The following is a 21,338-nucleotide window of genomic DNA, read 5'->3' as shown; positions in this document are numbered from 1 at the left end:
TTGAGTAACAGCAGTGACAATTATCCAAGTCAGGGATACTCAGTGGTGTATGTATTTGTACTTGTGTCTAGGGCTATTCTGTTTTTAGCAGGTGTGAAAAGCCATACACTGTGTATGTGTTTATCAAGGACAACATGTATGTATGTGATGAATTGTTTTGTATATCTGTTTGGCAAAATCTTGACTTTGACCTGGGCCTGTTGTAATTGTAGCATATATACGTGTGTATATGTTTTAATATGATTTTGACACTCCATTTGGCATAAAGTGTGTGTGTATGACTTTGGAGGAAATATTAGCTGCAGATGAATGCTACCCTCCATGCATATTGATTTGTTTGTCTATCTTTATCTCAGTGGGGTGCAGAGTGCATGTTCCTGACAGTTCTAATTGAAAGCCATGCGATGCTGAGCCTATGTATGTAGATACACACCCTGGTATCATCCATCAGTGGTGGGGGTGAGTGTGTAGGGGAGACTTGGTGTACTACTCCATGAGCTCAGTAACAGATTTTTCTTTAATGTGCTTACTGGAATACTCAGTGGTGCAGCAGCGTTTGGAGCAATCATTCAATACACATGTACTGTACGTGCACACATAGTTATCTGTCAGCTTATTAATTATAACTGTCAGCTACTCCCAGTATGTGACAGCTGAAATACCCAAGAGCTTCTGTCTGTCTATACATGCATCTATCCATAATTTATGAACACAAAATTACACCAGTCAGTAACTTCCTTGATCTGCAACATTTCCCATTTCAACAAAGTCTGGCCATCTGCACATTCAGCATCTGACTGAATGAACATCTGACTTTTAGCCACTGCACAAGAAAAAACAGTCCTTTATGGCAGTTTAAAAAAAAAAAAAAGTTATCTCGCAAACATGAAAGTGGACTAATTAGCATTAACTTCTGCTAAAATATATTGTACATGCAGGTTTAGCAGAATATATGTAATGACAAGATGCATGCTGCACTGATATCACATGTTTTTGTAATAAATTAAAGGTTCTTTAAGGCAAGGTTCTTTAATGTACACCTGAATTGTAATGGTAAGCAACACTGAGCAGTACCTGAAATAAATAAAGATAATCAGTAGATGCTCTCTACAGGCAGTGGAAGCATAGTGCAGTGTTTAAGATACCCCACCTGAATTGACCTGAATTATGGTGCTCTTCAAAGTCACCACAGTCACATGCTGATTTTATATTGGTGTTGTAAATTAGCTATTAACATAATGGATCTCTTCATCTCTGTTAAAGATTTAGAGACTGAAGGGTTTGCTCTTTGTGAAATGGAGCCTACTTTTTAGACATTTTACCAGCATTGCTTAGGTTGTCTGTTAGTTACCATCCTCTTGTGCCTTTTGATTTGAGTAATATTTATACTGGCATGCCTTGACGCCATAGTGGCTGGTTCTAGCCTCCCAAATTCCTGGTTGGCTAGACCACAGTTGGTATCAACTTCTGTCAGGAGCACCACATGGACAACTAAACTGTCAGAGAGGGAGAGAGAGGGACGAGTGAGTGAGTGAGTGAGTGAGCGAGTCAGTGAGTGAGTGAGCGAGCGAGTGAGTGAGTGAGGGAGTGAGCAGCAGACAATATATCCGAAAAGAATCAGAAAAGGTGAACAGGCAATTCATTGCACAATGAAGCAAGAAAGGGGAAAGATGAAAGGCTCTGACTTGAGTAAAATTAAGGGTGATAGGTAGAAAGGGAAATAGAAATACAAAAGTGTGCTGGAGTGGGAGGAATTGGACAAGCTGAAAAGTGAATAATACAGGTTGAACCTTTGAAGCAATGATCTTATGATCAGAGAAGAGAATGACATTAGGCTAGATGATGATTTTTTTTTTCTTTTTCCAGCAAGCCTAATGAAAAAAACATTATTAGCCTTCTGCTCAAGCCTTGTCATTGTAGGAGTTACTCACTCACTGTACAGAACATGTCATGCTACATATATGTGGTACTGTACATTGTACTGTATTTCATGGCTGCACTTTCAGAGCCATGTAAGTCATGAAATTTGAATGTAAATAAGCATACAGCTGCATGACTCTTTGTACAAACGTAGGAAATCATTTCTTGCTGCATATTCACTGGTGGTTCAGAGTAATTGGGATTTAGAATCCAATCCAATTCATACTTAAATTGTGAGCACAGCCTTATCCCCATTCAGCAGCCAATTTCAGAAAATGAGTGTAATTCACTTTGCAATGCAGATCATTTTCCATGGGATCCAAGCTTTTAGTGGTCTGCACCAGTATTGTCATGGGATGTACCCTCTTAATTAGGGAGACTGTTGGCCTTAAACCTTTGAATGTCTTTGCAGAAAGGCCAAAGAAGACGTTTCTGCCTTGACCCACTCCCGCTCACATAATCCCCAGAGCCTTCCTTTTTCAAGCCTGGCAGGAGCCAGTGACCTCTCCTTTGTGACTGAATTAATCCACAGGCTTGAGATAATGGCCATCTCACAGCCACCAGCATGATGTGGCAGGAGAATAATCAGCCAACCGCTATGCCATTTCAATTCTCACAGCAATGATCGCTTCACCACAGGAAAAGAAAACAAAAAAACACGTTGCTTCCCTCGTTGTCGAGCATGTTCAAAATGAGAATTAAGATTACAGCCTTTACAGGTGGAGCTGACAGGCCCACCGAAGTGATCAGCTCTGATATTTGACATAGATGTAAGTGAGATATTTTGCATGTGTCTCAGGGGAGCGTTTATATATACTTTGTAGGTACATTGCACATGCTGAAAAATCCTGTCATATTAAAATTTGTTAGAAGAAAATGTCATATGTTTGCAAGTGGGGCTCCTGACGTTGGATGTAGCAACAGTTATCTGAATTTCTCCAATGGGGATGAATAAAGTATCTGTCATGTCATGTCATGTCATGTCAGTTAGATTGTTTTTTAAGAATGTACAGTTGTAAATCCTTAATTTGTGACTGAGTTGTTGTTTAAGTACTGTAAGAAGTCCAATGAAAAACCAGTCTGAATTTAGTTGTTCTCTTCAGTGAAAAGCTTAGATCATTGATGCCGGTGACCAACACAGCACATTTCTTCACACTCCTGCAATGATAAGCTAATGTGAGCTTTAATTAGATTTTTTGTTATTCTGAATCGTTTGGCCTAAAAATGTTTCTAAATGTTATTATTCCAACACAAACATCTGGTGGAGGAGTATGGCAGCACAAAGAAATGGATTATTTCTATTTTTATTTGTCCCTGCTTCTTTTTCAAGTGGTAGGAGTGAGAAGAAGCAGAAGAGACTATAATGGTGGGGGAGCTAAATCAACAGCAAACTTTCTTCCTTGCTTGCTTCATGTTTTAGTAAATCTGATGGCAAAAACATGTACATTCTATCACCTGAAGGCTTTTTTTGCTGACAGTAAGCCATTGTAGTTCTAGGTGTTTGGAGCTGCCTGCCTGGTGATGACACTGATCCTCTTTTTGCATTTTGTGCTTTTGATTGCCCTAAAACTGCCATTTATCTTCAGAGATGGCAAAATAAGATGTTAATGCACAGGATTTTATACACAAAATGCCTTTATATGTAGAAATGAATATTCCCTGGATTATTCCTATTTGTATTTTTTTAAATTCAGACTTCTATAGACACATACCGCAAGGCTCATCTTTCTGCTTCCTACAAATGTTGGCCCTTCACTCTCCCACAACTTGTGAGACTACCCACAGCAGTGCCAGGAAATCAGATACTGCCTCTAAGGCCTTTAGGTTTTATTACTGAATCACTCTTTGCAAAACTCAATTGAGTCACCTCCTCCCACAGAAGTGGAAAAACTCCCATCACTCCAGGGTGTGCCTATCTCAGTATTCTTATAGAGGACCAGTGAAATAATCAGCTGAGCTCAGCTACCCATTCACTAGATCAGTATGTAACATTTGTTTGAATGGCAGGATATTTTGAATTTTCCAGGGATCATCATAAGTAAATCTCTCACCTACATCTGCACAAGTCCATTCTCTTTAGTAAGAGAAAACACCAGACTACTATTGGTGTGACTGATGCATTTCCAGACTATATGCAGAAATCACTCAGCAAACATGTGAATGTGCGACAGACTTTAAAGCTGCTCTTCAAAAAATATGGACTAGCTAATAACATAAATTATATATCTGTCCAAGATGCTACATTAGTACAGTAGTTAAGTCTAATAAGCCTTTGATACTGTCTATGCTGATGATGTTAACCTGTAATTTCAAAATGTCCTTTTCCTGTTGACTTGTAGTGCACTGTTTTGAAACTGCAGTCCAAAGTGAAACATCATAGTGGTAGGAGTAGCCTCTCATTATTAATACATATTTAATTTGCTTGTCTGTACTTAGAAAAATGGCCAGTCTTTTTAATTGGCTTTATTACCCTAACCCTTTGATGGGAACCTTTTTGTCTTAATGGATGACCTCATTAATACTTCGAAGAAACTGCAACAATCCTTGGAAACAGGGCAGCAAAAGCAACTCATTAAAAACCATCAGCGTCATTCTGCTTATTCTCTTCTATTTATGTGCCAAGCTGATCAACATATCATTAGCCTGGCATAGTAATGGATAAAGTATTTGATTTTGACGGTCTGAATATAGTTTTAAATACAATTTTGTAGGTCTACATGGTATTTGTTGTTCTTAAAGTATATGGAGATAAAAGGATAGTAACTGTGACTTAAGTTGATAGAATAAATTTTGTCATGTAGAAAGAGTCATTTTTTTCATTTCTATTCTTGGAAAGGTATGAATATTATGTCCACTTGTTTTAGAGTACGGCTGTGTGGGAAAGAACTGAATTCAAATGCAGCATGGTATAAAACAAATTATCATGTCTGAGTGACATACCTGGATTTGTTGTAGCCCCAGCCTTCTCTCCACTGCTTGATGATGTTGGCGCATGCAGAAAACCACACTCGCTTCTGTTGCCATATGCAGAAACAGGTTGCAGCCCCAGGAGAGTAGGAGGAAGAAGGGATGAAAGGGAAAAAATTGAGAAACAGAAATGGTAGGGTGACAGTGATAAGAAAAAATAAGACTAATAAATTAGACACAGGATCCAGACATGCAATGAGAACAAGAAATAATGGAAAAATACCAAAGAAATGGCCAAAACCTCTGTATAATTTCATTTGCACCATGATTCTATTTTAGAAAAGGGAACAGGGATAAGGGTTTTATCTTGCATCCATGTTTACATGTCCTTTTTTCCTTATGTTTCCATAAATACGAACACAATATCTGGGCAAATGGGATTTACTTTATCACAGCTTGATGCTCTAGTTTCTGTGCAATCTGGGATAGAGATCATCTTTGTGATGGAAGATAAAGAAGACAAAGGTTATGAGACAATACCCAGGTCACAATGGAGTCTATGTTTGTCTGAGTGGTATTGTAAGAAGTCTATGAATATTTTTGTGGATGCTAATGTATTTTATATAATAGACTCTAAATATGTGAATTCGCATGACTGCCTGGCTATCTGTGTGCACACTAAGATGTTATTTTGGTGAATACGTTCTCAACACTTTCCAGCACCTTTGGCATCTAGATGGTCTGATTGCAAGGTAGCAATTTTAAAACCTGAGTTGAAGCCCTGGCCTGTTAACCTCACTTATTTCTGTCATGGCTGATGGTGCATTGCCACTTGGAGCTCAGATTTTCCATCCTGATCTTTGTGGACAGAATAGTCTTTTAGGAACGTTACCATTTTCTTGCTGCATATCTGGTCGACATTTTGATTGTGATGCAAGTAGTTTTGATTTCCCTGTTCAAGATAGCAGTTCATTTAGTATCTAATCTATCTATAATTGCAATGTCTTACTTTAAACAGCAAGAATACTGCAACTTTGTGCCTCACACTTCAGGATTTTGTTTCTTAATGGCAAAAATTTGTTAATCAGAATAAACGTATCAATGATACCAATTAATTTTTTATCCAATCAAGTGCACTGCAATAAATAAGGTTTCTTTATGGCTTTTGACCTCAGAGTTAAAGGCTGATAATGGACAGTTGGTGGTACCTCTTTCTAAACCTTAGCAGAGCAAGATGAAATGAGCATTATGCCTTCTGTGACCTGTTGTGGACCTTGCTCCAGGGTTTATCAATATTATCATAATCACAAAGGCTACTTCAGAAATAATGAGGGTTCGTTCTAAAATATTTATTGATCCAATAAATGCAGGTAGCACAAAGATGTGGGAAATAATGCAAAATTCATGTAACTGTGTTACTTAAGACCTTTGTTAGAAAGTGAAAATATGCAATACTAGAAAGGAAATTTTCACACATCTTAGACACTTAAGTGTCAGGGTTGCTGCTGGGGGGTTAAGAATAGGACCAATGAGGGCCCACTCTGGTACTTTGGGTTCAAAAATGAAACTTTATTCAAAAACACAGAACATGAACACAGGAACCAAGGGACATAGGCACACAAGCGAGAGGAACGAGACAACACGAGCCAAGGGGACGAGACAGGAGGATCAAAGTCACACACACACATTCGGGAAACACCTCAGACTTCAAGGGAACAAGTTCAGGGGGCAAACGTTTGGGTCACGCACACACCAGACTGCAAGGGGGAACAAACACCAAGGTACAAAGGTCTAGGGACACACCAGACTCCACACAGACAAGGGTCAAAGGTCTGGGGTCACACACACACACCGGGGACACACCAGACTCCAGGGAAACAAGCACACGGACTAAAGGGACAAAGCAGGAGACACACGACAAGACTAAGACATGAATGAAGAGACTAAACATGAACGAGGCAAACATGAACACTAGGGAGACAAGGCATGAACAAAGGGGACTAAACATGAACACCACGGAGCTAAACAAAAACACGAGACATGGTGAAAAACACATACAAACAGAGGCAGATAACTTAACTTAAAATCTGCGAGAACAAAAGGCAGTCCATGATCAAAATCCAAACAGGGGAAAAAGCAAGGCAGACTTAGGCGTGGCAAACAAAATTCTTCAGTCAAAGAAAACCTTAGCAGTTCTGAGCAGACTGACAGTGATGACAGCTATGGCAGTAACGGCAGAACGAAAGCATGTGGAGCAGCGTCAGTAGGCAGATACGGCAGAACAAATGCATGTTGGGCAGATAACCTGGCCAAGCGCTGTGGCTGAACAAAGGTATATGAAGGGAAAAAACACAACGAGGCATGGGTGAAAACAATTAACTAATTGGGTCAAAGTAAAGTGGAACAAGACAGAACAAAACCAAATCCTAAAGGAACCTACAAAATAAAAGCACAAAACAGGAACTCAAAACACAGATCCTGACAATAAGAGGATTTTTAACTTTTGTGTAGTCATATATTAAAGTTCATTTCATTAATGTGGGCCAAGGGATGACTGCATTTATATACATATATATATATATGTGTGTATGTGTGTGTGTATATATTATATATAAGTGCATGCATGCTTCAGCAATTCTCAACTGGCATGCATGTTTTGTTTACTGTGTTGTTTTGGCCTTGTTAATAGGAAACAGAAAAACAGTGGCATCTAACACATACATATATGTGCAATATTTCTGTCTGCAATACCAGTTTTTCCCACCTGCTAGATAAGATCATGTTGTGTTTTTCTGACTAATTAGCAAAAGACTGCACATCTGTCTACAAATAAACATCTGCATATTTTCATTCTGTGACACATGTGTGCATGGCTGGAATTTTATGAGACAGGTCCATCACAGGCACTGCAGCATGAGGCATAAGAGGCTTAAGGAAGAAGACCTAAATCGCTAAACAGTGGGTGAGCAAAATCGCAGATACAGAGAAGGTGTGAGAGAGAGAGAAGATAATAGGGAGCTGTGAGTTGTGCCTAAGACTGTACACGTGGCCTTGTATTGTATGTCGGTACGATTGGATATGGTTGGCTGAGTAGAACCAGCACTCGCCTCTCCAGCATGAAAGCAGGTTTGTTATGCAGTCAGACAGATATATATGACTGGGGACATAGGGAGCCAGACTGCCAAACAAACAGGCAGACTTGGACAAAAACAACTTTAGATGAATCCATAGACAAAGTCAGTAGCAACTAATTCACAAGAGCTCACTATACTGAACTCAACCGTCCTAATATTGTAATATCTAGCAAATGTCACTGTCCTTCTACTCACAGCCTTTTGCCTGCACCAGAGGAAATTAATATGAACAAACATTTGAAATATGCTTTGTTGCTATGAAATATAATTTACTCCTCTCTTCCCCCAAATATTTTCTCTGATTTAGTGTGCTGCCTCACAGACTCGGGTCATTATTAGAGCTGGCTCATCATCTCTCATTTAAAATACAATGTATTCAGTGTCCCAGCATTTTATGCTTCCAATAAAAGCCTGCATGGTAATTCTGTTACTTTTGGGGGACAGTAATTCTTCTAACAGTTGTGATGAGGAAGCCCAGTACCGATGTGGGCGCTTGGCATCAAAATCATTTTTTTTGTTGTACAAAAAGCCCTTTGTGGTAAAAAAAAATGACATTTTGGGCTACATACAACAGATTCAATTGATTTGATTTCATTTGGGTAGTACAGTGTCACCATAGCCAATAGAAATGATGGACACAAGGCTGCAATCTAAGAAATCACTGGCACCTGCACTATCCCTCAGCACCATGTGCCACTGCTCAATTAAGAGACTTTAGAGCATTGAAGAATGTGTTCAGTGTGTTTTTGAAGCTAATTTTTTTTACTAGAAATTATATTTTCTTCCTTTTCTAACACAATAAATGCACTCAGGTTTCGGTGTATATGAAACATAGTAATTAGTTTATCTCAACCCACTTTTTTACTTGTTGTCTTTGCTTCTCTCTGTATGTGTGAAGACAAAACAGAAAAATCACAGACAATTAAAGCTGAGCATTTTTATTTGCCTTGGGGCATATCTGCTCTCTGTGCTTACACATGTACACACAAATACACACACACACAAAGGGAGGTAAAGGCATACAGTACACATGTGGCATCATGTGCTCACTTGTACAGACACACAGACATACACCTTTGTGTTCTCTGTGGTGCAGTTTATCTGGCCATGGTTTGAATGGGCTTTTTATAAAGTACAGGATTACAGAATCTCATCCTTCACTTCCTGCCAGTTGATTGGACATTCTTCACTCTGTCAGTCAAGAGTTGGATTTAGTCTGCTGCTAAGTGCAACAGTGCATTGAGCCTGCTTTAGTCTGCTCTAGATTTAGTCACACTGACTTAGCTGGCTGGTTTTGTGCACGGCTGCACTGGGTTTAGATGATGCTGAATCAGTTTATTTATTTATTTAATTGGTTTATTTAACAGGGACATCATACATGAATTCACATTTCTGTAAATGTACCAGAGTTAGCCAACTGACTGTTTTTCATCCGCGGTCCTCGGACAGATGTTAATATGTCACCCTAAAAATAAGACGAGGTTATAATATATTATTTACAGAAGATATACCAAGAACAGACAACGAGTACTAACGAGTGTTAAAATTACAAAAATCGCGTCACAAGGTCAACTCAGTCAGCACCTCCTCTACTGGTGACCTTTATTTGAGGAATATAATGATTTGGCGTTGTTACAAGAAAATTCAAACTGGTAAGTTTTACGGAGGGGGAGCAGCTCAAGCCAACTTCTAGCAGTAGTAGAATTTAAACTACAAAAAGTAATATGACTTCCCCAAACTCTGCAGTGCTTTGTGTGTTAAAAGCTTTTTATAAGTTTACCACTGGACTTACTTGATGCCAAGGCCCAAAAATAATACCATCTCAATTTTTACTCTTAAAGTTCTCTATATCTTTGTATCTCAACGCGGTCATTGAGGAATAGCCTGTGAACACTGCATATCCAGAAACCTCCCTCATTTCTTTTGCTTCTCCAACTCCAGAGATATTTTCTCTTATGCTGATCTTTGCTTTGCTTCATATTTCTCCTCAGCTGGCGTTTAAGAGAAAAGGTTCACGCTTTGATGAACTCAAAGTACGAATGTGACTATTTTCATGAGCCAAAGGGAAAACAGTTGTTAGCAGTAGTTTGTTAATTGTGCATAATATGCTCTTTTTTGCTCATCCTAAACTAAAGAGTCAGGGATATCTGAGAAGCTCTAAGCTCTAGCAGCAGCACTAGCACGTCATCACTTCAGTTGATATGGTGAATGTGTTAGCAAACAGTTGCCTAACTGTGTGCCGCTGCTAACTTTGTCTGCTAACTTTGTCTGGCGTTTGGTGCATGGCAGGTGGTGTGCAATGGGTTCATTAGTCACTGTGTAGAATATTTGCTGTTTCTGACAAATGGGTAACATCTCAAACACAGCCAGATGTTTTGTTTTGAATGCCTGGGTATATTTTACTAGGCCCAGTTACAAACAAGACAATTAGTAAATGTTAAGAAGTAGCAGCACAAGTAGAAAAGAATAATTACATCAGTGAACTGCTGCAATAGTGTCAGCAACAGCAGTATCTGAGGTTTGCTGACATTAACTAAACTTAGCCAACAAAAGCTACTGCTAATGAAGAGTTGAAGTTTTTTTAAGGTACATACATAGTCTTTCTTTAAGTTTAAAGGTTTTGTGTAGCTGCACAAACGATGAGGTTAAAACGAGTGGAAACAATGGGGCTTATATGAGAGTATTTTTCATTAACTTTCCTCAGGATAGCATTTAGGATAGCAACCCGTCTCACTGTTGTATTTGACTTTAGATTCCATAATTGATGCTGGAATTGTTTAAGGTTTAGTGTTGTTGGGTGATCTGGCATGTCATGAATGGTATCGACCATCTCTGACACATTACAAATGGCAATCGATGTCTTTGTTTGTTGCCTTATTCTCCTTGTCTTTGATGCTTCTCAGAGGAGTTAATAATTGGAGCTGATAATTGCTACCAGGCTCATAACATATTGACCCAACTATGTAATAAGCAGGTGAACAGCACCAAAAACATTCCATTTCTGAAAATGAATATAATTAGCATGTCTCTTTGTGTCCCCACCAGGCAAGACAGTGTTGAATAAACAAATTCTCCCTTGTCATATTTCAAATTCAGTCAGCACTCTCATTAAAATGTCTATTCGCTGTGGGGACTGTGTATATCAGCTTAAAAATGGTAACAGCAGTAATATTTTCTAGGTTGAACTTAATTATATGATTCACACCAATGACTCCAGCACCACAGAAAAGGCTAAGGCCATTTTTCTTTTGCCTGCTGGGTTTTGTGAGCAACTTATTATGTGATCAATCACATGCAGCATGAACAGACTAGGATCAATTAATAATTGAAAACCGTTAAACTACTTGAAGAACTGATTGGAATCTGCCTAAAGTCAAAGGCAGGCAGCGTGGAAGGGTGCCAGGTTAAATAGACATGATTAATCAACACACTATTTGCATCATTTGAAACAATGCAAAAATTAACTTAAATAGCAAAAACATTTCCTGACAAAAATAGTATAGTAAAATATTTTTTTTAACATAAGAACTGTAAAGTGTACCATAACCATTATTATGCACAACTATCTGGAATTATGCCTGAATCTGTGCAATGTGGTTACATGTTAGTTTTTGAAAGTGCGTATTGGAAAAACTCAGACTGAGTTGCATAAGCTGGTGCACAGGTGGAAAAGATTGGTCACTGGGTATATTGTAGAAGAGATTTTACTTGTTGACTTGCCATCATTTAGATGCACAGCAATGGAGAGCAATGTCTGATAAGCTGCCTCACAGAAAGACATTTGTTTGATGAGACAATGAGACATGATCTGACTGGAAGGCCTGACTCATTGTTGACATTGTTGTTTCACTGAACAAGCCTAGTTTGACATGTCAGTGGGCTACAGTTAAATAGAAAGGATGCCACATGTGGGTGTGGAGGATCTGGAGTTGTTTAAAGGCATCTTTGATGGAGCTGGCAGCTGAGTACCAAATGTAATGTAACTCTTTTGATGAGCAGTTGATTACAGTTTTCAAATATCTTGCTCCAACACTGCCTACATGATCATACTAGTTGAATCCATTAATTGTGTGAGTGATTCCCTGAGCCTCTGAACATGATTGTGTTGTGCTGTTACACAGCAGAAATGATCAAAAACATTGATAAAGCAGCTCCTCGACCTCATCATGCCTATAAATGGCAGTGCCCCTCTATTGCCATCTATGGGCAACTTCTGTTCATGACAGATGGTTCCCAGTGATAAGTGCTGGAGTGCAGCTTCAGTATAACGCTGCTACTAGCTGCAGCCATCTTCCCACAAGAAACAGCAGATAGTGATTTCATCATTTCCTCAATTATTGAAAGCTTCTGAGCCTTCACTGTTAAGTTTCCAGCATTGCAAAGAGAATTACCATCCATTAGAGTATTATTCAGAATGTGTGTGAATATGTGTGTGTGTGTGGTAAGAGTTTGATCCTAACTGGACTTACAGTTCTAAAGCCTGAGAATGAAGAGCTCAGATATGACAGGCTCATCAAATATCTTGTTTCTCACAGTGCTGTGGTGAGACTACCACTGCGCCAAGAGGCTCTGGCCTAAAAATGACCTTCTCCCTGCTGATTTGCCAATCATTACTCATCATGTCCGACACTTAGACACATCCACAGCTCCACCAGGCTGTACTTCCTTTTTTCTGTATCTTCATCTATATGACAAATTCATGCCAACTAAGAAGGAGCCACACTTTTATTAAGTTATCTACCTTTCACTTTAGCTGTACAAAACTTCCACCTGCAACATATGTGTTTTTTATGTCATTAAGGTGCATGGTCATCTTCCAGTGATATTTCCATCTTGTATTTTTCTGTAGTAGTGTGGGACGTGCTCAATACAGTACCACAAGCTGAAATGCAGTGGTAGAAAGTAATATTTATTCAAGTACTTGTACATGTACATTTTACTTAAGTAAAGGATCTGAGTATTACAAACAGCCATGTGCCCAATAGAATCGAGACGTTTGTTGGGAGTAATAGCTTTGTTGTTTTGTTGAACACAAACTTTGAAAGTTGTTCAAGTTTGAATACAAGTATAAAAATGTTCTTTTTAGCAGGGACAGTGTGTCTCATACTAGTAATACAGTAGCTGAAAACCCAATTAATTTCTGAGACTTCTTAATTTATATAAGATATTTGCAAGTACACGACACACTGCCTTTCACATAAATGTAGTAAACTGAGACATAGGAAATGGTCCTCAGACAAAGAAAATGAGCCTCTGTGCTAAACAAGCTGATGCTTTTTGAAAACAATTTTGTATTATTATGTCTCTCCAGGTAGCAAATGATGAAAATCTTTAGCTTTTTATATTTTTACAGCTGTAATAACTAATCCATTTTCTCTTCTTCTGTCTGATTTCTGTTCTCTATTGCAGCTGCCCTGCAGGTGTCCATATCCTTGAACAAAGTGGAGTTAAGTGTTGGAGAGTCCAAGTTCTTCATCTGTACAGGTACAAATTCCACATGCTATGTGTGTTTTTGTGGATATACTGTGTGTGTGTGTGTGTGTGTGTGTGTTTGGACACTGGTCAGAGATGCAGCAGGGAGTCTTATCCCAATGCTTGTAAAGTCTGTTTGTTGTTGATATGACAATGAACACCATACAATTCATACTGTCCATATGGTGAGTGATCCTTTGACCTGATGGTGATTAGATCCACATAGGGAGTACCCCATTCCCTCTTGTCGCACTTCTGCATTGTTTTCTCTGAACGGTATATCAACACAGTCATAACCGAGAACCTAACACCGATGCCAGTGTCTCTGCGGGGTGGCAGCACACTCTGGCAGGCCTGCCCCACCTCCTGCTGGCTGCCTCTTCTGTCCTTCCAAGTCAGTCAGCATGGAGCTAACAGCCAAGGGAAGAGACACACTGGGAGGAGCGTCAAAGGGGTGTGGAGGTCTAACATGTGCTAGGGAGGAGAGAATTGGGGTCATGGAACTAAATGAAATAAATTGGCAGTAATTTTCAGTGCAAAAAAAAAAAAAGCTCAGAACAGAGAAGAATTGAAAGGCTTTTAGGCAAAGGAGTGTTGGAGGTGGGTGATAAGTAGCCACCATCCACCATTAGTACATGTGGCAGTAAGTCCACTTATCCCTTCCCTTTCCCCTTTTCCACCACAGGCATTCACACCAAGCCTGATTTTTACTATATTCAGATGCAGTCCTGCCAACTGGAGTGGCAGCAAGGTGGGATATTTGAGGCAAAATCCTGCTGAAATCAAAGTGAGCCTGTAAACAAATAAGTCTTGTAAAGCAACTTTTTGGCTTTATGTTGCTTTGTCTTATTAATCAGGTACACATAAATATAGATTACAGAAACAAAAGGAACAGAAGGCAAAGGCAGTTTTGTATGTTGATTCATGGATTTGAGCTGTTTTTTCAGTAAAGGCAAAAAGGAGCAGTGAATGTGTTTTTGAAGGAAAGAAACCTGGGTGAAATAAATTTTACTGGTGTTACTTTTTTTAGAAGTTTACTTCTGAAAATGGGAATTGATGGCAGAGTGAAATGATTGAACATCTCATTTTTTTCCAAGAAAGCCCAACCTTTTTTTTTCCAAAAAAAGCAGTTTTAGGTCAAAATGAGATCAAACATTGGTCAGCATGGTAGCCTTGAAGGATGAAGGCTTGTATCAGATCCTGCTTTTGAATCCAGTTCCCTTTATGCATATCATCCATGTCTGTCTGTTGTTCAATGCTGAGTTGGGGTGAGATTGTCTTGTCAGCTGTTGTTTTCAATGTCAAAAATTCTGCTGTTGTAAAATCCAACCTCCAGGCCACCTGTGAGTACGCTTTAATCTCCAGATGTTTTGGGTACAGCAGTAGATTCAATGATTCACTGTAGATTCAATTTTGCATCAAGACTGAATGTTGTCAAAGTGCATAAACACAGTAAATGAATATGTTTATCAATATGTTTTAAGTCATATAGCTTTAATTAATATCCTCCACCTACAGATGGAACCAGAAACAACATACATCTTTAAGTGTCTTAATAGGATTTTAGGCCTACATGTGTGTTTTGTGTTTTTAATGAATCCCTGTGTCTCATGGATCCAAATGTCTGCCACTGGTGCTCAGCTGGGTTGACATTTGGTATCTGTGAAGATCAATGCATATGATTCATGCCAAAACATGCATGGAGAGTATGGAGAGAGCTCCATTTAGTAGCTTTCTCCACTCATACTTCAATTTGCTGCCATTTCTGTATTACTCATTAAAATAACATGCAGTAATATGGAAATTACTGAGCATTCATGTCATGTTATTTTCTTCAAAAGATACTGAAAGCCTTTAGTACATATTCTTTCAAAATATCAAGACAATGCTGTCACCAAATATTCACAGCAAATAACAGTCATAGAAAACAAGCATATAATTATCAAAGTACGGTAGCTTTCTTTGACTATTCATCCTGGAATTTTTAAATGGTCAATAAAACCATTTGTTGCATGTTAAAAAAAAAACACCTACGGCGTTTTCTGATGAGAAATTGGTCTCCTGTCAGCATTAAATGAGCCTGGACTTGTGGTAACAAATACTGAAGTGGCAGAGAGCCAGAACAAGTGTTGGCTGCAAAAAAAAGAAAAAAGAAAAACCAAAACAAACAAAACAAACCAAAAATCACAGAAACAGTGAGCTATTGAAGAGGGTTCAATAGTAAAATGAGATCTAACAGCATTGATGTTTCTGTGTGGTTTTCCTCAGATATGTCTTACTGGAGCACAGTAGGTCACATCACCTCTCCAAGCAGACCTACGTTCATTTATTGGCCAGACATTGCAGAGCAGAGATGGAAAAAGAGATATGGCTTATAATTTGGACTTCATGTTGAGCTACACACATATACATGTTGACCAGTGATTTCTTTCCTTCCCTTTTCTTGTTTCTCCACTTTCTCCATCTTTTCCCTGAAGACCTAAATCAATTATTTCCATGACTCCATGGGAGTGTTTCAGCTTCTTTTGGCACCAAGGGGCATGTCCAGTCAATAATCTGCCTTGTGCAGTAGGCTGAGATCGTTTAATATTTCAGTTGTTTTATATTGCTCCCTCACTGCTAAGAAGCCTCATACTCATTGTCTGAAACACCCCCAGACACAAACTTTGTTTTGTTTTTTTTTTTCTTGACCTTATTGTCCCTTGAGCAACTCAAAAGTGAAGCTAATATAGAGTGGAACTGTTGGTTTTGGCAGCAAGAACTGATGGTCAATCAGCAAGCTTTGTCATTGTGTAAACATTTTGCTAGAATCAGCAAATGTGACCATCATTGTCTTACCAGTCTACCTCTGCAAGAGTCACTCTGAGAATTCTCTTGCCAAAAATCTATGATAATGCCAGTCTCCACGAAGAGTTTAAGAGCAGATTGACAGAAACTTTCAACTCCCTGTTCATGCAGTTGTAAGAGCACAGAGGGGGGCAAGACTCAGTGTGGAAAACAGGGCAGCATGTTGCACACTCCTGTCTTCTCAAATTATCTGTGAAGCAAATGGTTTGTCACCATGCTAGCTGCATCAGCTTTAACATATTTAGCTGTCTCTGCTGTCAACAGACTGTAAAATGGTAAGAGGTGATAATGTTTTAATACTAACTGAAATGCTTGTAGCAATGATACACACTTACAGTATCTGTTGTCACGTGAGGGAAAGCAGAGCAAAGAGGGAAGTGCTTCTGCTGTAATATCATTTCAGCAACACTTGTGTTTGATTGCCTCATCAGATCTGTAGGCGTCAAAACTTAATGAGCAGCAGACACATGCCAAGGATATGAAACTGATTGTTGGAAACACGTTGATGATGATCAGTGTTAACATACTGGGTTGTGAGGTGTAGCCTGCTTATTTCGCTTGAGACATCAGGAGGAAAATCTTTTTTGTCATCATTTTATGTATGGTTATCAAGAATTGTTCTAAGATATTTCTGTATTAATGGCAAAAGCAGCCAGAACTTTTTTCTCAAGGATGTATTGCCAATAGTGACTGAGGGAGAAGAGAACAGTCATAGTGCCTCCTCTTTCTCTGGGCTATTTCTTGGTGATAGCTAGTGCCATTTTCCTTAACATGACACACAATCTTCCATTTCCCTTTCCTGTTTCTTTTTTGTCCTTAATTAAATCCAGAGACCTGTCTCAAAGGGAGCCAACAAACCTGGGCCCATCTCTCTTCTTCAAGGCTTTGGCTGATTGATAGGCCATGTAATAGCCCTCCACACTGACACTTTTATTTGTTGAATTTACAGGCAAAGGGCACCTGCTGCTTGCAGATGTTCCTGTCATCTCCTACAATAGCCAGTAACCAGGTTCAAGTTAGCTTTTTATCAGACTTACCATTTTTGTATGTCTTTATTACTTTTTTGTACATCTGCATGATCTTTGAAGTAACAATGGAATTTACAGTCAACATTTGTCCCCTATTCTTTTACAGGCTTGTTGCCTATATAAACCAGAAAATGTTAGAAATAATCATTTTATTTCAAGCCCTTTGTTCCTTTGATAAGTTCCAACAACAATGTTGGATGATCCTCAGCTGTTCATCAGAACAAAGCAACTGATGTAAATCCTCAGGAGAACAAATGAAGAAACTATGGAAGTTATTCAATAGCAACACTATATGAATACAAAAAGTAATTTCTGTGTGGTCTATTTTAAAAATATGATGTCTGAAAATGTATAATTCAAATTATAGTTACAGTAAGAGGTTGATTAAACCACTTGGTTTACTTTAGTCTTAGGTTCTCAGGTATTTTCCCCCATATCTCTCTATATTTTGGGCATTTTCTCTAGAATTTGATCTGTTTATGATGGTGGAGATTTTTCATGGAAAACCATACCCTGCAGACATTTGCTTTGACGGAGCTGCAGCAAGTGTACTAAAATATTTCACTGTAGACCTACACAGGTAGCAGACCAGCCAGTTGTTATCAAATTGAATTGTGTGGTGCATGCAATGAATGTTATTTGTGGGTAACCCATCATTTATATATGTTGAGACTACAATGTTGCAGGTTCAGCTTTTTGTAGCCATTTGCAAAACGAATAAAGCTGTTGCAAGTCAGCAAGTGGAAGCTTGTTGCAAAGGAAACAATATCATCCATCCTTTAAGTGAAGTCAGTGTGAGAGTCTGAGTGAAGCACTAAATCTAAATGTGAAAAAGTAAATCTTGAGTAAATGTACTTGTTACCAGTATGTTTTATTTCTGTCTTTCTCTTTGTCTGACCTTTCTCCCAGCTATTGGCGAGCCGGTAAAGCTGGAGTGGTACAACCCCCAGGGTGAGCGCATCGTGCCATCCAAACGTATGGCACTCCACACGGAGGCATCACGATCCAGGCTCATCATTTATAATGCCATCATCGAAGACGCTGGCATCTACCGCTGCCAGGCCACTGATGCCAGTGGACACACTGAGGAGGCCTCAGTCGTCCTGGAGATCTACCGTAAGCTTGACAGTTAACATGCACTCACAGATGTCCAGATGTTCTGTGTTTACCTCCTGAGGAGATTTAGACATGAAGACATGAAGAGAATAAACCTCTCACATAAGTGTTTGATCACGGGAGTAGACACCTGATTCATATTCCTGACCTCACCACAGCCACATGCTGTTAGTAATGTTTGCTCTGTCTGTGTGCAAGTGCATTTTAAGTCCTTGTGTACTTTTGACTTTGTGTGTGTGAGAGTGTTACACTCATTCTTGTGATTAAAGTATAATGACAGCTAGTAATGCCATGGGACTCAGATCCTGCCAGGCATAATGAGGGATGTGCCACTGAGGCTAACACGCCTAGCTGACCCATCACTTTTTTTTTTTTTTTTTTGGAGCAAAACCTCATGTTAAGAAACAGCGGAGAAACAACAGAGACCATCCCATCACAGGTTCTAACTTCATGGCAAGCAGTGATTGAAACTTAGTGCCATTAATGTGTCCTTAAGCAAGACAAGCGATTTCAGCCCATCTCAGCCCATCTCAGTGCCGTGACTGCATTTGATGCATCTGAAAACTTATGTACAAAAACCTTAAAGTTGATCCCTGAGATCATGCCCTTAGTGTAGTTTTTGCAACCCGGAGAGGAGAGTTAGGTTGTACTACTGGGAAAAAACACTTGAAACTGTCTAGTATAATAAATAGAGTACTTATACTTTCTAGCAATAAATTGAAGTAATAGTAGTAATTCAAGGAATCAGTTGTCCTCCACAAGGAAACGTTCAGATAAGTGTTTTTTGGACAGATCAAGGTGCTGGTAGCTTACGTCAAATTTTTTAGTCCCAAAATGCTTGTTGGGTTATGACACAAATTTTGGGTGTTGTGCTCGTACTACTGGAGTTTCCCTTACAGGAATCAATAAAGTTATATTGCATTTAATTGAATTCACTGCCATGATATGAATGTGTAGTAAACCAACATTAGGTTATATAGGCTTATAATTCTAAATCAGCAAACTTGCAATACATCTTTGGTGGAATCCAATTAAATGCACTCGCACAAAAACATGAGAAAATCAATATTAGTGTTTAAGCTGATAAAGGCATAGCTGTTGTGTGGTTTTGGTGATTTTCAGGTGAGAGCATATCAACCTGAACCAAATTTAGTAGGTTGAAATGATAACGCTCAGGATTGTACCTTTTATTTCAGTGTTATTTAATGGCTACAGTTTGCCCAGGATCTCTTCAAGACATTTCATAGCAAAAGCTGTTTAAAGCAGCTAAAACTCTCCAGAGACATTAGTTTTATTGCATATATTTAAATGTGAGATGCCACAGTACAGTAATCATATATTATTTTTTAAAGTCCTCTGTGGGACCCTGCTTATGTATGCTTTCCCAATACCTAACAGCTTTAGTTTACAGGTTCAGTTGCACCTGCACCTTGCTGTGACAGGAAATGAATTAACATTATAAAGAAAGGCATACACACAGTGATACACACCAAATTACACAAGAACCGAATGAATTCTGAGATGCGAGTGACCCAAATACACAGCTACACTAGGACTTTGATCAGGAGTTTTTCCCAAGTTTAATTGGACAAGACGTCAGGGTATAGGGATTTGATTCCAGAAGACACACACACAACCACATGTGCACGCACACTGGAACTCATCACCTGCTGTGTGGTTGCCTTTTACATCCTCTCGGCAAACCATTAGAGCAGACATCACAGCCTCAATCACACCTGCCACCACTCCGCTGTCGTCTCATTCACCACATAACCAGCTGCCTAAAACCATTGTTTCCATGGCAACCAGGCGTCACTCAGTTGGGCCTTTGGTGTAGATTGCATGAGCAGCATGTGAATGAAAACCTGCCTAAAGCTCCAGCCAGCCATTCTGCCAGCACACAGCCGGAGCAGGCGAGGACTCCTCAGGCGGTGCTTGGGCCTGTGTGGTACAACATGTTGAACATGAAATTCATGACCTGTGGGAGGGAAAATGTTTATATCTGCTCAGTAGTTGATGACATTTCCATGATGGCCTGTTGTAATCGTTTTACAAGAAGTGGCAGATCTGTTTTGCATCCAAAAATCATTGGTGGACTTTATGCAAGCAAGGTTTTTACCTATCTGGTGATATATCTCATTTTGAGCATGTGAAATACTGATTTGAGCATCTAGCTCAAACCACCGTTACCTGATTGTAGATTCCTATGCTAAGATAAAATTATTAATATCCAACTTAGAGGTGGAAACTTATCCTTACCATGATGTGTAGGTGAACGGTGGAAGAGAAATTCCAGAATAGTGAGTATATTCTAAGTTTACCAGCGTCAAGTGTACAATTGGGTGTTACTCTGGAGAGGATGTTTTCCTTACTGATTCTCTTGTAGAGCAGTGTGACTACAAAAGAGACAGGAAATGGATACAAACATGATGAACAAGTGAGAGCAGATGTGTTCAAACCTGAGCGAGAGATGGAGGAAGTGAAATATTTTGGAAATAAAGTTTATTCAGGAAAAACACAAGGAGGAAATTGATAAGAAACCAAAAGAGTGAATGACAAAACATGCAAAGGCATCCTTGAAGTTAATGAAGACACTGAGATGCCAGACATGTTCACAGATAGAAGGTGCAGTCAGGGAGAGAAAGCTCATTTTAGGGAGCAGCCTGGCATAAATCACACAGCAAAATGCTAATGTTGAAGCCTCAATAACGGAAGGGACTGATATGGGAGCTGTCGTTGATTTATTCACACCTTCCCAATACAGCACACAGATGATAGCAGGTGGTTGCAGGTCTAGCAGTACCAGCCCAGCATATATCAAAGATGGCTATCTGAATGAGAGCAGAGTTGGAAGGAGGATCACGTGCTGTTTGTGGAGAAGTGCTGGTCCAAGAACAGTGGCCTCATAAAAGCA

General features: G+C 39.2%; 1 protein-coding gene across 1 annotated transcript in view; it reads left to right on the top strand.

The window, feature by feature from the left end:
- The window catches only part of ncam2 (neural cell adhesion molecule 2), a 231,239-nt gene that overhangs the window by 141,389 nt on the left and 68,512 nt on the right, over window positions 1-21,338 (top strand). The window contains exons 2-3 of the mRNA XM_026302298.1: window positions 13,371-13,445; window positions 18,218-18,424. Of these exons, the coding sequence (XP_026158083.1) occupies window positions 13,371-13,445; window positions 18,218-18,424 (282 nt within the window). The remainder of the gene's footprint in view (window positions 1-13,370; window positions 13,446-18,217; window positions 18,425-21,338) is intronic.

The sequence above is a fragment of the Mastacembelus armatus genome, chromosome 2 (assembly GCF_900324485.2).
Source record: "Mastacembelus armatus chromosome 2, fMasArm1.2, whole genome shotgun sequence".
NCBI classification, from domain to species: Eukaryota; Metazoa; Chordata; class Actinopteri; order Synbranchiformes; family Mastacembelidae; genus Mastacembelus; species Mastacembelus armatus.
The sequence above is the reverse complement of the archived record's forward strand: the minus strand, read 5'-3'. Positions and strand labels throughout refer to the sequence as shown.